The sequence below is a fragment of the Apostichopus japonicus genome, chromosome 21 (assembly GCF_037975245.1).
Source record: "Apostichopus japonicus isolate 1M-3 chromosome 21, ASM3797524v1, whole genome shotgun sequence".
Lineage (NCBI taxonomy): Eukaryota > Metazoa > Echinodermata > Holothuroidea > Aspidochirotida > Stichopodidae > Apostichopus > Apostichopus japonicus.
The window spans coordinates 2,777,251-2,795,951 of record NC_092581.1 but is presented as its reverse complement, the minus strand read 5'-3'; the positions used below and the strand labels follow the sequence as shown (position 1 = coordinate 2,795,951).

At 36.2% G+C, this 18,701-nt stretch overlaps 1 protein-coding gene across 2 annotated transcripts; it reads left to right on the top strand.

Annotated features, from left to right (window-relative positions):
• Nucleotides 1–7,615: 7,615 nt before the first annotated feature.
• Nucleotides 7,616–18,436, top strand: LOC139962756 (uncharacterized). 2 transcript variants are annotated; one of them, XM_071963057.1, is made up of 9 exons: nt 7,634–7,774; nt 8,690–8,796; nt 10,839–11,020; nt 11,975–12,147; nt 12,936–13,077; nt 13,629–13,728; nt 15,223–15,283; nt 15,920–15,942; nt 16,209–18,436. In XM_071963057.1, exons 3-9 carry the CDS (start codon nt 10,840–10,842, stop codon nt 16,273–16,275), a joined length of 747 nt encoding a protein of 248 aa, XP_071819158.1. In that variant the 5' UTR covers nt 7,634–7,774; nt 8,690–8,796; nt 10,839; the 3' UTR covers nt 16,276–18,436. The 2 variants fall into 2 exon arrangements, with proteins under 2 accessions (XP_071819157.1, XP_071819158.1); XM_071963056.1 differs by lacking the exon at nt 8,690–8,796 and having other exon boundaries at nt 7,616–7,774; nt 10,838–11,020.
• Nucleotides 18,437–18,701: the final 265 nt, after the last annotated feature.

Sequence of the window (18,701 nt, the reverse complement as noted above, 5' to 3'; positions counted from 1 at the left end):
GTCTCCAACCCACTGATGCTCAAAATAGCACCGCGTGAAACGAAGACAGAGAAAGTGTTTCTTTGGCTTACTTTACGCGCGTCACAAACGTAGGCAGCTGTTATGGTAGATGAAACCAATTGCTGAGGGCAGCATGAGCTTTCATCAGATGTCATATTGGAAGTTATGATATAATAAGTTTTTGATTGTGAAAGAAAGGTCATTTATTGTTTTAAAAGTAATTTCCCTTATGTAAAGATTTCGCATTCCAAATGATTGCAACAGACCGTGGTGTATCCATCTATAGAGAAGACACTGTGCATTAGACCCCTTCAAAGCACTAGGCCCGCCCATTCTCATCCCATCATAAGCTTAGCTACAAATTGCTAGAATCCATATATATATATATATATATATATATATATATATATATATATATATATATATATATATATATATATATATATATATATATATAAATATATATATATATATATATATACATACATATAACTGTAAGGTGTCATCAACTTTCAATTTTGTTTTGCTGCCTTCCTTTCAGATAAATGATTTGTAAAGACATAAACACAAATTCAATTCTCACAACTGCCATACGGTGATGCCACACATTCAGGTAGCCTACTGCTATACCAAAAATAGATTCTTAACAGTTCTCGAAAATCAAAGTGCCATAGATTCCAGAATTATCTCAAAACTTTAATGAAATGAATTATTTTTCAGTGAAATATTCAATACAATATATGACTTCTTTACGTTCTTTATGCATAATGAAATCATTGTGATACAACGCACTAACGTATTCTTTAATTGTTGCTTTATATCAAATAAGTAGAAAAGGCATTTCTGGTTATATGTGTAGTAAAAATATGGGTTAAGCTACCTGTGTATATGCATTGTGCAGTCAAAATTCTAAGACAGTTCCATAATCAAATTATTTCACACACAAAAATTAAATAAATAAATAAAAAAATTCACATATAACTTGTTAAAGCTGTAAATGCAGGTATGATGGTCGACGATCACATATAAGCATAGGCTAGTTTGATGTACTTATAAATGAATGGTAGGATACCTGTCGTCAAACATGACAACCGAAATGATGGGATACATATACTGTGTCAATCCCACGTTGTAGTTGAATCTCAGTTATAGATTGAATACAGTACCAAGTTCAATCACCAATTCATAGCTGATACGCCTTTTCTCATAACAAGATCTCCATATCTAATATCTTGATATCGGAAGGTGAATATTCGAAGTTAATTAACATGCAGGCGCTCTCTCACTATATAGCTTGTGTCAAATGGTGTATAAAGATTCCAACACAATCTGATACACACATAAATCATTTATATTGGTTTCTGTTTTCATCAACAATGTTTAGATGAAATGATATTTCAGTAGATTGAGTTTGACATAAGAGAATAAGAGAGATGGGTGAAAGTATAACCTTACTATATCAACAAACTCTCAATTTAGGAAATATTTACAGACGTCAGTGACACAGGTTTGTTGTATATTAAAAGTAAGAAAAATCGCCTTACATATCAAGTAACAACATGCAAAAGTACCGTACTATAGTTCAAGTATCAAAGAAAAACTTAAGGAAAGGGATGCCAAATAACGATACGGAAAACCGCATGTGTGGTGTTTTATAACAGTTTATATGTTGTTATGCATGTCTATTATAAAACACCCCACCCCTCCCCTCTCCTCCCCTCCCCTCACCTCACCACCTATGTAATCAATAGTAGAAAACAAAATGTATGACCCTGAATATATTAAACAGGGAATTAAAGACACACTGACACACAAGATATGTTTTAAGGACAATCAAACGATATTTATTGCAGGGTCCTCCTTCATTCCACCCCCCCCCCTCCCCACTCCTCTCTCACCCATGCATAACTTGTATGCAGTAATTCAATCCAACGCACCACCTGTCATCGTATACAGACAGAGCTTGTGACTTATATAACTTCGAATCAGTCTTCCCAGGCCCACTCCATTCCTCTTTTCCATAAAAATATATCTCAAAATTATTTTCAAAATTTAAAGACAGCTTAATCAAAAAAGTTTCTCATTCAATGATGATTGTCTAGTTATAGACAATACATAATCCAGTTAAGGGAAATGCTTGGAAGATGATTGTAAATATATTTGTATTGAAGTTTGAATATGAGGGACAATTATAGTCAACGTTCTAGCGTACTCTAGAATATTTGGAGTTGACACTGTTGACATTTAAGCTTTACTTAGCCTTTTTTCTTAATTTACGAGAAAGAAAACAACAACAACAGCAACTAATTCGTATGCATGCTGCTTCAGAGACTAAATCCAACGTTTCTCGTTTGTTTCAGTAATATAACAAGAAAACAAAAACAAGAAGAATAAGAAAGTCACGGTTTCATCAACTTAAGCCAACCTGCAGGCTTTTCTGGATATCGTCGAATAGGTTCAAATTGATCGGACAAAAGCAATCAAGCTTTCATGACCAAAATGTCTTTGAAGTAAGTGACCAATTGACAATGCTAGACAGCGTCGCCTTAGGCACCTTCAGAGACCTGTCAGCTACATTAGAAGAAAAACATGTCAGCGTTTAATAAAACTCTACGTAGTCTTATATACTGAGCCGGGAAATAGTAAACTCCCAAGAAGAGCAGCCATACTTAGGGGAGTCGAGAGATTTGCTTTGTTTTTCAAGATTTTAGATTACAATTGGAAGATCCCATGTTTCTCTAAACCCAGTTAAACTCGCTTGTATATTCAGGTCGATGAGAACTCCGAGCTGTCAGAACGTTGCATAGGCAGTCGTGTGATATGAGATACAAGGGATGCCATTATAAAGCAAGGATGAACTGGCTCATATCTATATGTTATAATGCATTTCTTTACGCAGGATGTTTAATCTCGGTATGACATAGTTCAAGGAAAGAGAAAAAATGAACATTAGCTGTCTAGTTTTCAATATATTGCTCCTTAAAATTGTTGCTTCATTTCTGGAATGCTCCTTTAAGGCTATAAAATTGATGATGACGTCACCTCCTTGGTACAGGCCTTACTATTAATACTAGTCTTGTTATATATATATATATATATATATATATATATATATATATATATATATATATATATATATATATATATATATATATAAGAATTGGAACAAACCATGTTCGTTTACCTTAATATAAGCAACAGAACAACCATTAGATGATATTGAACTTCATATGTTCTTGATAAATTTGTAATCCATTTGTAAACATATTATTTAAGAAAACAAAACTCTTGTCTAGCATTGATTTTAATGTTGCATATGCGGAACTGGCTAAATGGTCTGTACAAGCGTTAGGCTAAGTAGTTAAACCGTTTTAATTGAAAAGCCACGGAGACGAAATTCCTACACCACGAAAACCCCCTTCCGTCCCACCCCTCCCCACTTCCCCTACATCCATTTCTGTCCCATATATGGTCAGCACTATAATAATACAAAGGATACTATTGCAGTGAGCCATCGAATACAATACACATACATTATGTTCGTATACACAAAGTACAGCAAAGCAAACCTCCTAACTAATATATACAACATTACGTTGATTTTTCCTTTACAATATTGCACTAAAATATTGTTGTATCGAAAGACGGTATAAGACGTCATACCAAGTGATGACGTGGCATCACATTAAATTGTTAATACTTTTAATATTCTGATGATTGCCTCTAGCAACTAGCTATTAATATATTTTCTTCTTCTTCCCCAGTATCTTGTTTTGCACTATTTGCCTTCTTAGGTTTTTTTACAGCGTAAGATATATACATTCATGTGTATTTATGGAGTGTTAGTTTCTTTTCGACAAGCTTCAGGGGTCATATGTTTGTTTTACAGTATATATATATATAAATGAAAATCGTAATGAGTTGGAAAATCAGGAACAGTGAAAAAACTTTCAGCCTCCACCGGGATTCGAACCACAGGCCTCCCGCTCTGTACGCGGACACCCTAACCACTAGGCTATGGACGCTGATTGTATGTCCAGAGGTTCGAAACCGGTAAGGAAGATCGTTATTCCACTGTAGGCGTTTGTCACCTGTATCGAACAATACTAGTTCTGTTTTTGGAGACATATTTTGCCTTACTCTAGAGATCAAACATGATGCTAACCAACTCGAAAATCATTTGTGATTCCTAAAGCCGGATCTCGAAAGAGATACTTTGAATAGACTTATGTTAATGCAATGGAGGTAAACGACAAAGGCAAATGAATATATATATAAATGAAAATCGTAATGAGTTGGAAAATATATATATATATATACAAATATATACAAATATATATATATATATATATATATATATATTTATATATATATATATATATACTGTAAAACAAACATATGCACCCTGATATGTGTGTGTTTGTAGAAAATACAACAGCATGAATATAATTATTTATTTATATCGTTATTTTGATTGCCTTTAGGATGATTTCCTGACGCAGCATAAACTGCTCCCAATGCAAGAACATGTGCTCAACGGTTCATCTGTACAAGCAGACAAGCGTATCATCTCTTCTTGTGAATCTTCTCTCTATTTTTTCTCTCTCTTTTTTTTCATATTTTGCAATCACTCAATTTTTGGTTGTTATAAAATGCGAAAGGGAAAAAGGGGGCCTAAAAATTGATTTTTGCCCAAAACAAACTACCAAGCAATGCTAACTAATTCCGAGTCTTGTCACAGACTATGGACTTATCAAATCATTGAGGTGTAAGAAAAATATCCTCTTGCTTGGTTCAAGGCTAATCTGCATAATTGGATTATCCAGCTGGAAAATCGTGATGAGAAATTGGATTAGAAAATCTATCTCGGCAATGATAGCAGCGTGACAGTTATGCAATGAGATTATTGCTTGGCATATAAATATATATATATATATATATATATATATATATATATATATATATATATATATATATATATATAAATATATATATATACATATACATACATATATATATATATATATATATATATATATATATATATATATATATATATATATATATATATATATCGATGCTTTAACCAGTCAACATCTATACGGTATGTTACAATCAACCAACGATTTCTTGAGTCTCAGGGACAAGATATTGAAATAAGGGAGGTTTCAACTAAGAGAGTGGAGTTTTTTATCTGTTTTGTTGTTGTTTTTTTGTCACATTGTTTGTCACTGGGATACCCTTTAATCTGCTTGTATTGATCGTTAATACAAAATGGTTATATATTTATATATCTTCTTTACTGTCAGTCAATACGTAACACCATGTTGTGCGTGCAGGTCGGTTAAAATTTGATGGCAGTATTTCAATTTAACATGGCTCACTGAGCAAATCTACAACAACAAAAATCATCCGATAAAGAGATGGAGAGCAACTGAGTTTTTTTCTCTTCTTCCTCTGCTAAACGTATCTCATTGATTTTGCTGTTGCTAACGACAATTGAAGTGATATTTTTCTGTTACTAAAACGCATGCATGCGTGTGTCTGTGTCAGGGGATGGGGGGGGGGGGGGGCAAGGGCGGCGGAACCGGGGGGCACAGGGGGCACGTCCCCCCCCCCACTTTTCCTCAGGTTAAAAATGTGCCCTTTTTCTACATAAAAATTGAGGTGTCTCAAGTTAGCAAGAGGCCAGGGAACCAGAATGAACACTCGGGAAGGGCCGTTTCCGGCCATCTGAGGGGTTTGTAAAACCAAAAATTTTCTTGTACGCTCCGCGCCAACCGATGGTGGCGCTACGCTCAGATAGTCGTGCACAAAACTTTGCAAATCCTGGCTATGCCCCTGACTTTTAGTGAATTTCTGTGGGTCAAACTCAAAGCTATTTCGAACGGAAAAAAATTTGTTAAGATATTAACAAGAAATAAACTCTAATTCGGAAGATTCCTACATTAGCAACTAGCATGATTTCACCTCATTTTGTCTCAAAAGAAAACTTGTTCCTTGTTTCCCAATTTGCACATTGGATATTGCAGTGCTAGTATGCATATTTTCCTTGAGAGGGGGGGGGGGGGGACGTTGATGGAGTGATGTGTATACGCAAATAAGATAATACAATAAGAGTTATAAAGGGTACTAAATCGAATTTCTGCAAAGTGCCCTTTGATGTCGGTGCCCCCCCAGATTGAAAGTGCTTCCGCCGCCCTTGGGGGGGGGGTGGCGTATCACGGGAGGTCGGTGCCGATGGGAAAATTTTCCACTTTAAGAGATATGAACTTTTCCAATTTGCAGACCGTCGATTATAATCGATTTAAACAAACAGTGGTGTATGGAGGCATCAAAACGTTTGGTAACTGCAAACCGGTGGGATTTGTGAGTCTTGTCAAGATGAAACTTATCAAAATGTAATGTATACGATGGGCTTGATGGCGGTATGGAACTTTCAACTTTTTATTTCAAAATTTGACCTAGTTTATCCCGAAATTTTACAGTTTTGAGATTCTGATCAATTTCATTATTTCTTCGTCGTACCTTCGAGCCAGTATAAACTCAACTTTCTATCTTCCAAGTTTATTTATACTATCATTTAGACTTTTTCACAATTTTTGACTTGTTCTCCCCAAAATGCGGTTACAAAGTAAGTTCTCAAATATCAACATTTCCTGAATTTGTTTGTGAACTCTCATTTTCTTCATATATCGATTTTTTATTTCCAATTTGTTTTGAATTGAAATTCTTATTTTTATGGCGACATTTTTAACTTGACCTGTTATCTTTTTAGTTGTTTCATCAAAATTGTTTACGGGACTTTTATCGAATTATTTTTTGGAAAGACTTGACAATTTTACGAATTGTCATCGAGGACGTGACACGGAAAGGTTAACATTTGATTACCTGGTACTCATCTTGTTAACGGATTCAACAGAATGATCCAGGATTTAGGAATGGATGCGCTACATTTCATTTCATTTCATTTATTTGTTTCTTCACAATATAAATACAGAGAATATAACTAAGTGACAAAACATATCAACAACAGGGAAAATTGTGAAAGGAAGCACTCCAAAAAACCCAGAGGGCTTGTCTAGTAGAGCGCTCCCATAAGTAAGAGAACAATACAAGAAAACAGTAACAATTAGATCCACACACCAACTCAACACGTATAACCCACCCACCCACCCACCCCACCACCCACAATACATATATATATACACATATGCATACATACACAATTGAATACAAATGCAAATACAAACACACATATAAACATATATGTATATATAAGTATATGCATATATATATATATATATATATATATATATATATACACCCGTGTTAATATAAACATGTATGCTTACTTACACAAACACAAAAACAATCATGTATATATGTTAGGGGGGAAATACAATAACACAGGGATGGCTACAGCGTACAATATACAAAATGGGAAAACTTATAACCTTAGTAGAGGTTTATTAGGGATCTAGAAAGTTGTAACGAAAGGAGTGTACATTATGCTTAGAATTTAAACTCTCATTGCCCTATAACCCCTGTATGTGCTTAAAAAATGGAACATGTGGTTGTCACCAAACCGCCTTCCATATCACTTAAACGCGGAACAAATAATTGAGTCGAATGCTTGGTGAACGAGTGCTGAAGAAAGTCTGCTAACTTCTCGTACGAGAATGAAAATAATAAACACAGCACAGGAACCTAGCCCGAGGCGCTCCCACAATTTTTACTGTGCTGCTTTTTTGGAACTTAGGCTCAGTCATAAGTATGCACCAGCATCATCTATTATCATTTTCCAATCGTATTTGTTTGTGTTCTTGTTTAATTCAAATATGTAAACGTAGGAGCTACAAAATGTGCATACAAACTCCGTAACATTTAAGTAGGCTAGGCCTTACACTAGTAACAGTGCACAAGTCAATGGGATTCCAAAGATATGCCACACAGTGTAAATATATATATGTAGTGTATAGTCTACGTTGGGAGCACCTGTGTATACAATACCATGTCACAGACAGCGCTGAGATAGGCTCGTCGTAACATGAATTCAAAGTCTGGTTAGGCATTTATCAGTAATGCCTTACCAGTTATGGGTTCCGTGTCTAACTCTAGTCGAAGGTGACCAAATGCCCTCAATTTGTAGTCTTTGGATTCATGTTCCATCTCGGCATTAAATATGATCACCGGGTATTCACTAGATGTGATGTGATTTCCAGGGAATTTCCCTAATGAATGTTAAAGGCCCTGAATAATTAACAAGATCAACTGTTTCAATCTAATTTAACATAAATTTGACATTAAAACACAGTAGGGCTGTAACAGTTAAACGGTTAACCGACCGAACGGCCGGATAAACGTCCGCCGTACATCGTATAAGTTTAACCGTTTTTGTAATGCCAATTACGCAGTCGCAACGGCGCGTCTTCACATCACTTTATTCCCGAAATTGACCGCAACATTTGCTTGCCGAAAATCACGTAACAATTGCAAACTTTATCACGCATCCATACAAAAGATTTTTAAGATTGGCGGTACGATTGAAGGGATTACCAAGCGGTATGCGACCCATGAAGCGCCTATTGTTACCCCGTTCGACAACGTGGCGAGTCTGCATCTAATCCTTTCAAATTTATATTGTATTTAAGCAGTAAACGTTTTCTTTATTATGATGTAATTTCAGTTCAGTGTTCCCTCTAAGGTGCGGGATTCCATTCAACAGACTCAGTAATCCCACAAAGAAAACATTTGTCTGCTGGAAATCCCCGCATCGTTTTCTTGCATTCGCGATAAGTTTATATTCAATGCACAACGTATACACTTGACTGTAAAAAAAAAACTCTGAAAATCAGTAGAGAAATAACCAATTGTGTACGAAAAGTAAGTTGGTACACCTTTCAAATTTTACGAAAGATCGAGCAAAAAACTTTTGAAAAATTCATGCGAAACTGGCATATCGTGCTAAATGCAACTAATGTCATGTAAACAAGGCTCTAGTATATGAATAAAACGTAAGAACACATCTGGTGTAAAGCGGCGAAAAAGTGTTTTCTAGAATTTCCAAAATTACGGAGAAAATAATATCCTACCATAGTTTAGTGTATAGCAAATAGCCTAACCACCTCGTCGGTTACGGATCTCACGTAACTACAAAAACACAACTAATTGTATATTGCGAAGTTTACGTTTTCTACAAGAACATGGAAACAATATTAAGCATTTAGTTAATCATGCCAAGTGGCCTTATAAACATGTGATTACAAGGTTTACTTTCATGTATCATGTGGAATAGATTGTCTTGTTCATGCGGAGGAGTCAGTTGCCTGTTTTACTTACCTAGCTGTTACGGGGATCATATTTTACCTACTTTTCTTAAACGTCTATGATAATAATTCTCATAACTTAACCGAACCTTTACTGACTGACCTTATTAATTCTAGACCATGAAACGTTCCTTGGCAACATGCCAAAAAATTGTTAACAACAGGTGTTAGATAGGGGATGAACTCACAGTTGTTTGGCAAGGTACCTTGGAAAATGTAGCCTACCATAGTTGTAGTATAGTGCAAGCTATTGTTAGGCAGTCTAGGAATGGGGCTTTGCCGAACGTTGTTTCATAAAATCGCATGTTTTTTTAAGTTAAACATTTTAATGATTGTAAGACAGATAGATCTCTCTTCATTTTATAAAAAAATATGGCTACTCTAACTTGTCATTTCAAAATTTTCTTCAGTTTCGTGACAATTTAAATTAAAAAAGTTGTCAGTATTTTGCATCCACAGCTGCGAAAATTTTTTATCGCCAGACGCGCCAAATTTTCCAGGGCGTTAACCCCTGGACCCCGACAAGGGGTTCCACCACATGACCCCCCCTCGGGGACTACCCCACGCCATTATGCTACGCGTGCTAATTGTGTTTGCTGCGCGAACTCCGGCGGGAAATCGACAGGGTGTTCGCGGGAAATTTTACAATGTTTTCCACACTTCCCCCCTACCCCGCCACAATGCACAAATTCAATATATCTGTGACCCATTGTTGTACTTGTAATTGCGTAGGCCTAGCCCTACTACCATACACTTCTGTAGTAATCTCTTACTAACAACCGACTTTCCTAACCTTGGCCTAGCTGGTGAAAGCCTCGTAGTCTAACACTCCATATGATCGCGAACTTCAATACACAATGCCAATATTAAGTAGGCCTAGTAATATTAGGCTTATAACTGCCATACAATGCCTGCGCTATTACAGTAGGGGCTACGCAATTAACGAAGAAATATTTGCTTCAAATATCTCTGTAACAGTTACCGATGAACTGAAAGAGAAACAAAAATCTGTTTAAAACTTCATGAAAACGCGCGATTCGTCTTTTTCAATGCAACGATCGTCAAAACTAAGCAAATACAACCAAATTCTTTACATACGCGTTACGAAAACACGAAACTTGCAGCGCTATTTTGAGAATGTACTTCTGCATCAAAAGTGGTGGCGCTCTTTCGGAATTATAATCTGAGCTATATAACTCTGATTTTCGGCTCTTATTTTGAGGCAACAACACGGGTTACGTTTAAACGTTAACCGTTCGGTTAATAGAAACGGTTAACCGGTTAGTGAATTAACCGGAATGACACAGCCCTAAAACACAGTTGATTGGGACTAGCCTAGCACCAAATGGCCAAGTTGATTGTCCACAATAAAAAACAGTCTTACACACATTACTATTTCCTCATGTAGGACAATTGCATGTTCAAATTTTAGCTAAAGAAAATACAATTTGGTTCTCACCGTCTTGGATAACACAAGTATGTAATATTATTTGTTTCTTCACCCATAGACATGGCGACTTCTTCTCGACATCCACCTCACCATGAGAGTCCCCGTACTGCAAGACATTTTCAAGAATCCAGTCGTTTGAGGAGACCTGCATCACTTACATCTGGCAACACTATACAGCAGGGAACATTTGTCAGAAAACACACAAGAGGGCATAGTCTTGGTTATGTCTCCTCTCCATCAAGTACCACTCCCATTTAAAGTTTCCTCCTTAACTAATTTCTTGTTAGATATTTTCATTGATTGGTGGCACACTGGCCTTTTAAGGGTGTGATACTGAACATTATACTATTGATAACCATAAATTGTCACAACTAAATAGTGATACACTGAATACACTTCCTCCCTCCCTTATCCCCCCCCCCCCCCCCAACCACAATATCCATAGTGGCACGGATGCATCATAGGTGTAAAGGGCACCAATCAGTCAAGATTAGGCAGTGCTAGATTCGCCTTTACAGCTTGCATATTCCATGTCTTCCAAAGTTCCAATAGAATTGCCTTAGTCTTGTTAGTGATTTTAGATATTTTCCTGTTCATAGTGAATCTCTGATAAAAGTAAATTTTGATTAGCCAAGTGGAGGTTACGTTATTAACATATCTTATCTACTCCTTTCTACCATTAATCATTACTCAACTCAAACATGAAATGCATCATTCTTATTCATGAAACCATGAATATTCATAGCTTCATAATGTGGCAGTATTTAATTTCGGTTGGGATGCAGAGATATCAGTGTTGCTAAAACTATTGAAAAAGAGTTTTTTATTTCACTATGAACACAGTATACATGCATCATATTCTACTGTAAGTAAAGCAGGAAGGATGGGAAAGTTAGTTGCTTGCCAAGATGTTTGACATTATTGAAAGTGCTGACATCATAACCCAGGGAATAATTTATCCCATTTTGCTATGCAAATGAAGCACATTGCTACACAATTGAAAATATGTGTAGTTTTTTTGGCAAACTGGAACTGACTATTTTCAGCCTTTTATGAGAAATATATAATTAATAAAACTGAAAAATGCTACACAAAATGTGCACACTGAATAATTTTTCTGTAACCTATAATGAGAGAATTTGCTTTTGTCTTAGTATTCTTCTTTTTTTCCCTTATTATTTACCTCTCTTGACAGCTTTTCTTCAACAAAGTCCGTACCCACCTTACCATGGTGTCCCAAGAGACTATAGGATGGCAATGGTGGGGCAGTCCTTCCCTATCATGGGTTCCTCTCTGTACAGGGGTTACACCAAGCCTAACCGACAAACAGCCAACTCGGCCAGACATGCCGAGAAAAGTAAATCAAAGGTAAGTTCTGTGAGGGCTGCATTCGAATGACATCACCACTGTGTTTCAAGTTGATTAAAATCCAGTGTAAAGACATGAAAGTACATACAAGTTATAAGAAGGATATGGAAAACAGTGAAGAGTTATAAAGCTTGAAATAGCATGTACTATATGTGCCAATAGTAAATGAAAAGTTAATTAAAGAATTAAAAGTAGGTTTTGTGGAACAACACCCTGAATAAACATGGCAACCCTATAACCGAAAGAATTTTTAAAACGTACAGTTTGAAATTTTGGCGTGATTGTCCTATTTCTCAAATTATGATTAGTCTGTTGAAGAAGTGACTTCAGCTCGTTATGGAGTGGGTGTCTTTTCGTCTCTTTGAATTTTATGAGAAAGCCTATTGATCATCACATACAGTGACTCGTCACACAGGTACCAAGTTGACTCCTCCCATTTGAGAATCTGTGAAGTATTTTATTGGTGGTTGAAACATCACAACTTCAGTTGGAAGTTAAGAGTACTTGGCATGTGAATCCAAATTCTATTGCGATCTGTGGAGGTCAAAGATCATTTGAAAGTCAAAACATTAAAATGTTGTATTCATTGGTAATTAAAGGCCTCATATAAATCCTTGAGAAGGAATCTCTAAGCCCATTGGCTCTCCACTTAAAAACTTTGTTGCTGTCTTAACATATCAAACAGTTTCTGCATCCCTCTATCGTCCCTTTAACCATTTGATCCCTGTGGGTAACTTTGTACAGGTGTGCATAAATTAAAACCTGTCTGGAATCTGTTCAATTCTTAGGAGAAACAGAAGAGTAAAGGGGATAGAGACAAAGGAAACGTCGAACACAGCTTCATCACCAATTCCAGCGAGATCGCCGAGATGCAGGGGGATCTACTGACGTTACAGGATGACTTTAATTCTGGAAAGTTACAAGCTTTCGGTGAGTAGTCGTAAAGTGAGTTGTAGAGTTAGTCGTAAAAGACCAAAAACTATTTAAAGAGTTAACTTAAAGGGCGTGAAGACTCGCGCACAAAGAAACGTCTCATGCCAGTAATCTGACCTAGTTTCGAATGAGGTGTAACAGAAGTGTTAGACACCACCATTGATCCCAGAAAGATACACACACAGCTTGCTACCGTCGGTAATTTGACACTAGTGTACAGTCAATACATACAGCTACGGTCAATACCCACAACACAGTGTACATAGCAGCAATGGACATCTCAGCAGGGAGTTGTTATGGAACTCCCTGATCTCAGGTCAAGATAAAAGATAACACACGTTTCATTACTGTCTGCTTGTAGCCACAAGAAGAAATCTTCACTTGCAAGCAACGAAAAGTTAACTTTTTCAGAGCGCGGCATGTGGTTTTGGGCGAGTTTTCAATGCCTTTAAGACCTGTCAGAAAAAAGAAAAAAAATTAATATGACAGACCAGTCGAAAAAAGTATTTTTGAAGGGGAATCACATATTTTCGTTATTCCCTCCACAGATGAACAGTGTTCATTTGAGAAGATGGACAACATTAGGGATTTACAGGAAAAACTTGCCCGGTTACATTTCAGAATGGACGAGAAGCTGCAAGCAGAAGGGTGAGTCCATGAACAAGGGATGCCGAGAAGATCGCTGCATATTATCTTTAAAAAATATTACTCTTCACACCCTACACTGTTCACTTCCTACAGGAGTCATTTAGATTTTTTCTAGAGAAGTGTTTTACAGATAATCGGGGAGTTGGATTTGGTCCGAGTATTAGGAAAGTGGTACATAATTGGAACCAGAAAATTTGAAAGCCACATCAATCATTGGAGGTTCTCATCATAATGGTGCACAATTGTAAGCCAGGGTGTGGAAATCTGGCGTAACATTGTAAGGGTGCCTATATGTAACAAATGACCCAAGTTTCTAGTCGGTTCCCTAGTACTCACGCTGCATAGGCTTACTGGCAGTACGTAGTTACCAGATGTGCCAGAAGCCACCCGTTTCAAGTTTGTTCCTTTTTTTCAATGAAAGGGTTTGGTTTGAAGATCTATTCATTATCATTTCTGTAAATGGTGAAATGTGAAGTAACATTGAGTGTCAGCATTAAATCAACCGGATCATTTATAGTGTGGTGCTTGTTCTGAGATGAAAGATTTAGTAATCGCCATTCACCGATTACAGCAGAATCAGTAAAAACACCACTTTCATGTAACCTGTACATTGTTAATTTATTTTATATAAATGCTTCATCAATCTAATTTTTGCCCCCCCAAAAAAATTAATATTTATTGTAATGACAGTGTTTGCCTAGAATCTTAAATGCAAACTAGACTAGGTTTATCTGTTCTGCAAGTGTTGCATATCTATTTTGTTGAATACCATAACTTTAACCGAACAATTAAATATTCTCAAAACATATATCAGAGTTATGTGCGGTGCTTTTACAAAACGTTCAGACCAGATGAAAGATTTGATTGCTAACTGCAAAAATGTCAGTCTTCCGTTTTGGCAAGATTCACTACGGTGTTCTCCTTTCGATTAAAAAGATCATTTGAATAACAAAGGATTTATTTTTTGTTTTTTTGTGCTGCCATAGGAATGTTTGATTGGGTTAAGAAATACTCACGTCATACTGGCCGGCTACTTGACATGTTAGTTAACTATAATGGGATATGATATACATGTCTAATAGCTAATTTACATGCTTGCTATTGGTCTTAAAACAACAGCCACATAATTATCAATAATTACAGAGGACCAGTCACCAGTGAAATGTAAAGACTTTATGCTTAGGTACCCATGCCAACAGTTAAAAAAAAAGAGTAAAATTAGTGCATTGTATATAAAAATGTGGAGAGCAAAATGTAGTTCTGAAATTAAAAATAAAATTTTTTACTCTAGTTTCAATCAGAGAATCAAATGATCCAATGTCTCTCCAGGGATAAATATTTTTTTAGGAATATTAAGAGCAAGATTATTTTGTAGCTTATTCACTTGATCAAAACTCAAATGTTTAACAGCAAAGTGGGAAGCTTCCCTACCTGTCCTTTGTTTCAAGTTTGTGATCTATCAGTCCAATTCTCTTTTATCTCTCTGTCATCCAGCCTGCATCCCACGGAGACGATAGAGGTCGCAAACGAAAACATGGACCACCTTCTTTCCAACGTAAGTTCAGCAAACTCCTTTGAAATCATGTTTCGCAGACTCTCATCTGCACTCCTGCAAATATCTTCAAGGTTTTGGTAGAAGTTATCTGCTCGTCCCAGGGCTAACTTGGAGTTTCCTCTGAAGAGCAGCTGTTTGAGCAGATTCTAATTTTTTTTTAAATTTTCATTTCATATGAATATTATAATCCAAAATGCAATGCAGTATATTACCTCTTCTTGGCAACCTTTCCCAGTCATGTCTCATGGTATTTGTAAAGAATGTGCTCCATTTTTTCAGCTTGAGTGAATCTGTTAAAACAACGTTTCCAAGTTTTTGAGATGAAACAAAAACTGGGCTCAAAATGATCGACAGTTATTCTGACAAGTCCCAACAGTCCCCTCCAAGTTGTTGTAATTTTCTTGCAAAATTGTCGATGAACCTAAAAATTACTTCCTGTGGAATTTGCTACCCTTATGAGACCAGCCTTAAATTTGCTCTAGTCAACGGTCGTTCATGTAGAGACATTTTGGTGCCTTTTGCAGAATTCACACATGTATTATGCATATTAGTAATATTTGCTCACATTTGTACTTAACATCTCTCCTTATTTGACTTTCACTTTACTGTTATGTTGCCTTTGTATCTCCTTTACAGCTGGACCAGTTACGAATTGCAATGTATCCTTTCCTTCTTCAATGGTTAATTTTTTTTTGTTTGAAAAATTGCCAATCAAATTTCAAAGCGAATATACACCTCCCACTGTTTCCTTTTTTTTTTTCCATACCTCTTCTTTCCCCTTTCCCCCTTCCATAGCCTGTCCCTCCCCCCCCCCCTCTTCCTCCGACCCCCTTTATTCTGCTAATGCCACATAGTCATGTTAGCATTTAAAAATGATTACATTTTAGGTATTAACATTTTATGATTCCTTAATACCTGAATGCAGAGGCAGCTTACATCCTCCAAGAGATGAAGTATCATTCCCACCACCAGAGTACGACCACAGAATCTGAAGAGGCAGGTTTTTCTCTTTTGATCTGGAAGAATCATTTGTGTCGTAACTTTTTTCCATCCAGCAAACCTAAAGTGGAGGAAGAATTTTATTCTTCTCTCCAAGGACTGTTGAAATGTTACGAAAAGGTCTCGAAGATATCATGTAAAGTAATTTTGAATTTTTCAAGTGAAATATTATATATTATCTTCACTCAGTCTTCAAGACTAGGAAAAGGGTCAAACTTTGGTGGAGAATTAGCTGAAACTTATTATTAACATTTTTCATGAGATAATTGCTTCTCTGAACAGGGTAAATCTCCTAATACATGATGGTATACATGGAACTATCAGCAGCATTTCTACCCATTAAAGTTTTTTTATTTTAAGATTAGCTAGGCATTCTTTTTATCAGGCTCTAAGCAAATGGTCGTGATTCTTTCGTGAGTCGAATGTCGGTTGTTCCAGAAAACAGCATTTCAATTTATCGGTTCTCAGTAAGAGACTAAAGGGAAGATGTTCCGACAGAAACGCTCTCAGGCAAAAGTGAAATTTTGCAAAGACAAACCCGGTTTCATTGACACACAGTTTAAAACAAAGGTTTGTGAAATTTCCTGAAACCAAACGAACATGTAAAGTGTGCTGAATTAGGAGAAAGTCAGTCAAAATCTTCATTGGCATGAAATTTTTTCCAATAACTGTAAAAACATGAAGAATAACTTCACAGAAGCTGAGACTTGTTTCAAAATGTTTGAAGGAAGATTTATGTTCACATCAAAGTAATTCATCAGTTTTACTGTTGTGAATGAAAGTAGCCATTTCTGATGGGAGAAATAAATAATATTTATAAGAATATTAAGTTAAATTTACTTATGATTTTTGTCTGGATTTCTCAATTAATGAAGCCAAATATTTACATTATTGTGAAGTTAAGGTTTCAAAGGTGGTTTGGGGATGGGGGGGAGGAGAAGTTACAATTTATATATTATTATTTGTTGTCTTTGTATCGCCCTAAGCCTTGCCCTGTGATGAATTTAGTTCCTGTGATAGAGTGCTTGAAATGTTGGCCCATTTTGCCAGGTAATTCAAATCTGACACTGACTCACATTGAGCTGTAACAGCCGTGCTGCACATTTAATTGGTCAGAATCGATCAGAAATTCACTCTTAGCTTGGCCTTTGATACGCTCACAGGAACGTGTACAGACTTCGCCTACGGCTGTGATTAAAAAAATCTCTCAAATAATAAATATCAAAACAACATACATATTATGGTGAAAACCTAGAGTTTGAACTCTCCAAAACATTGCTAATTTGCAACTTCATCAGCAAATTTCCATCTAAATTGCTATTTTACTTTCAGAAATGTTAACTTTCCTCGCTACAACGTAGCTTGCTAATGTATATATAAATATATATATATGTATATGCCAACAAGAATGTAAATCAAGCCAATATCTGGAAGTGAGACATTTTTATCGCTTCATCTTTTTGAAACATCCCCCATCTGTGTTGGCATGTTAAATGTCAATATCAGATAACGTTGTGTACATAAGAAAATAATAACCTCAGAGAATATTGTGGACTTGAAATAACAGACCCTTATCTTAAGCTTCCTGTAGGCACCTGGGACTATGTTGGCTGTTTGGTTCATTGTTATGTAAATTTATAGTTCATAACTCCAGTACTATGTGTAAATTTGTACAATGTTAATAGACTGTTAGAACTGTGATAAAAGTTAATGAAACTGTGATACCAATGTGTGTTGTGATACCAATGGGAGCTACAAATGTTGGCAAGATTAATTAGTGGGCTATACCATTGGCCATAATTAGGTTGATGTTTTTAGTTTTAGGAAGAAATAATGAGTCCTTCATGATAATATCCCTTTCATGCAGGTAACTTTTTGCTATCCCTGGGGTGAATTTCAAGAGCTTACATATCCAGTATTATCCTTCCCTTCCCACCCCCCCCCCCAAAAAAAAAGGAGATTTATTTCCCTGTTTCCCTTGTTTGATTATTGCTTTATTAGGGCAATCTTGTTTCATTCTTGTAATTTACGAACAGGGCATTCACATGTATGTTTATTCTTTAAGCAGTGTAAATTTTAACATTTGTATATAATATGCAAATTGATAAACAGGAAGAATTTGTGGAATACAGGTTGATAATATTTAAACCTTAATAGTACTCGATTTGTGTTATTGGAGAATTGAATACTTTCTTACATTTTTGCTTTAATTTTTTTAATTGTTGATAGAAGTTTCGAGCCCACCATGTAGCGTTGAAATGCTATAATGTATTTCGCCTAGAAAAATCTCGGTACAATCGTACACCCTACCAGTTCACTCCCCCAGTGGCGGCGCCAAGGGGGGCCTTGGGGGGGGGGGCTTTAGCCCCCCACTGAAGTAGTCAGCCCCCCATTAGCCCCCCAACTGAAATAGGCAAAA

What these genes read in the sequence shown, in the direction of transcription:
- LOC139962756 (XM_071963056.1), top strand. Translation starts at nt 10,840, where the DNA reads ATGGCGACTTCTTCTCGACATCCACCTCACCATGAGAGTCCCCGTACT. An exon ending in TTATGTCTCCTCTCCATCAA is followed by an intron (nt 11,021 to 11,974) that starts GTACCACTCCCA and finishes CTCTCTTGACAG; the next exon opens with CTTTTCTTCAACAAAGTCCG. An exon ending in GACCAGTTACGAATTGCAAT is followed by an intron (nt 15,943 to 16,208) that starts GTATCCTTTCCT and finishes ACCTGAATGCAG; the next exon opens with AGGCAGCTTACATCCTCCAA.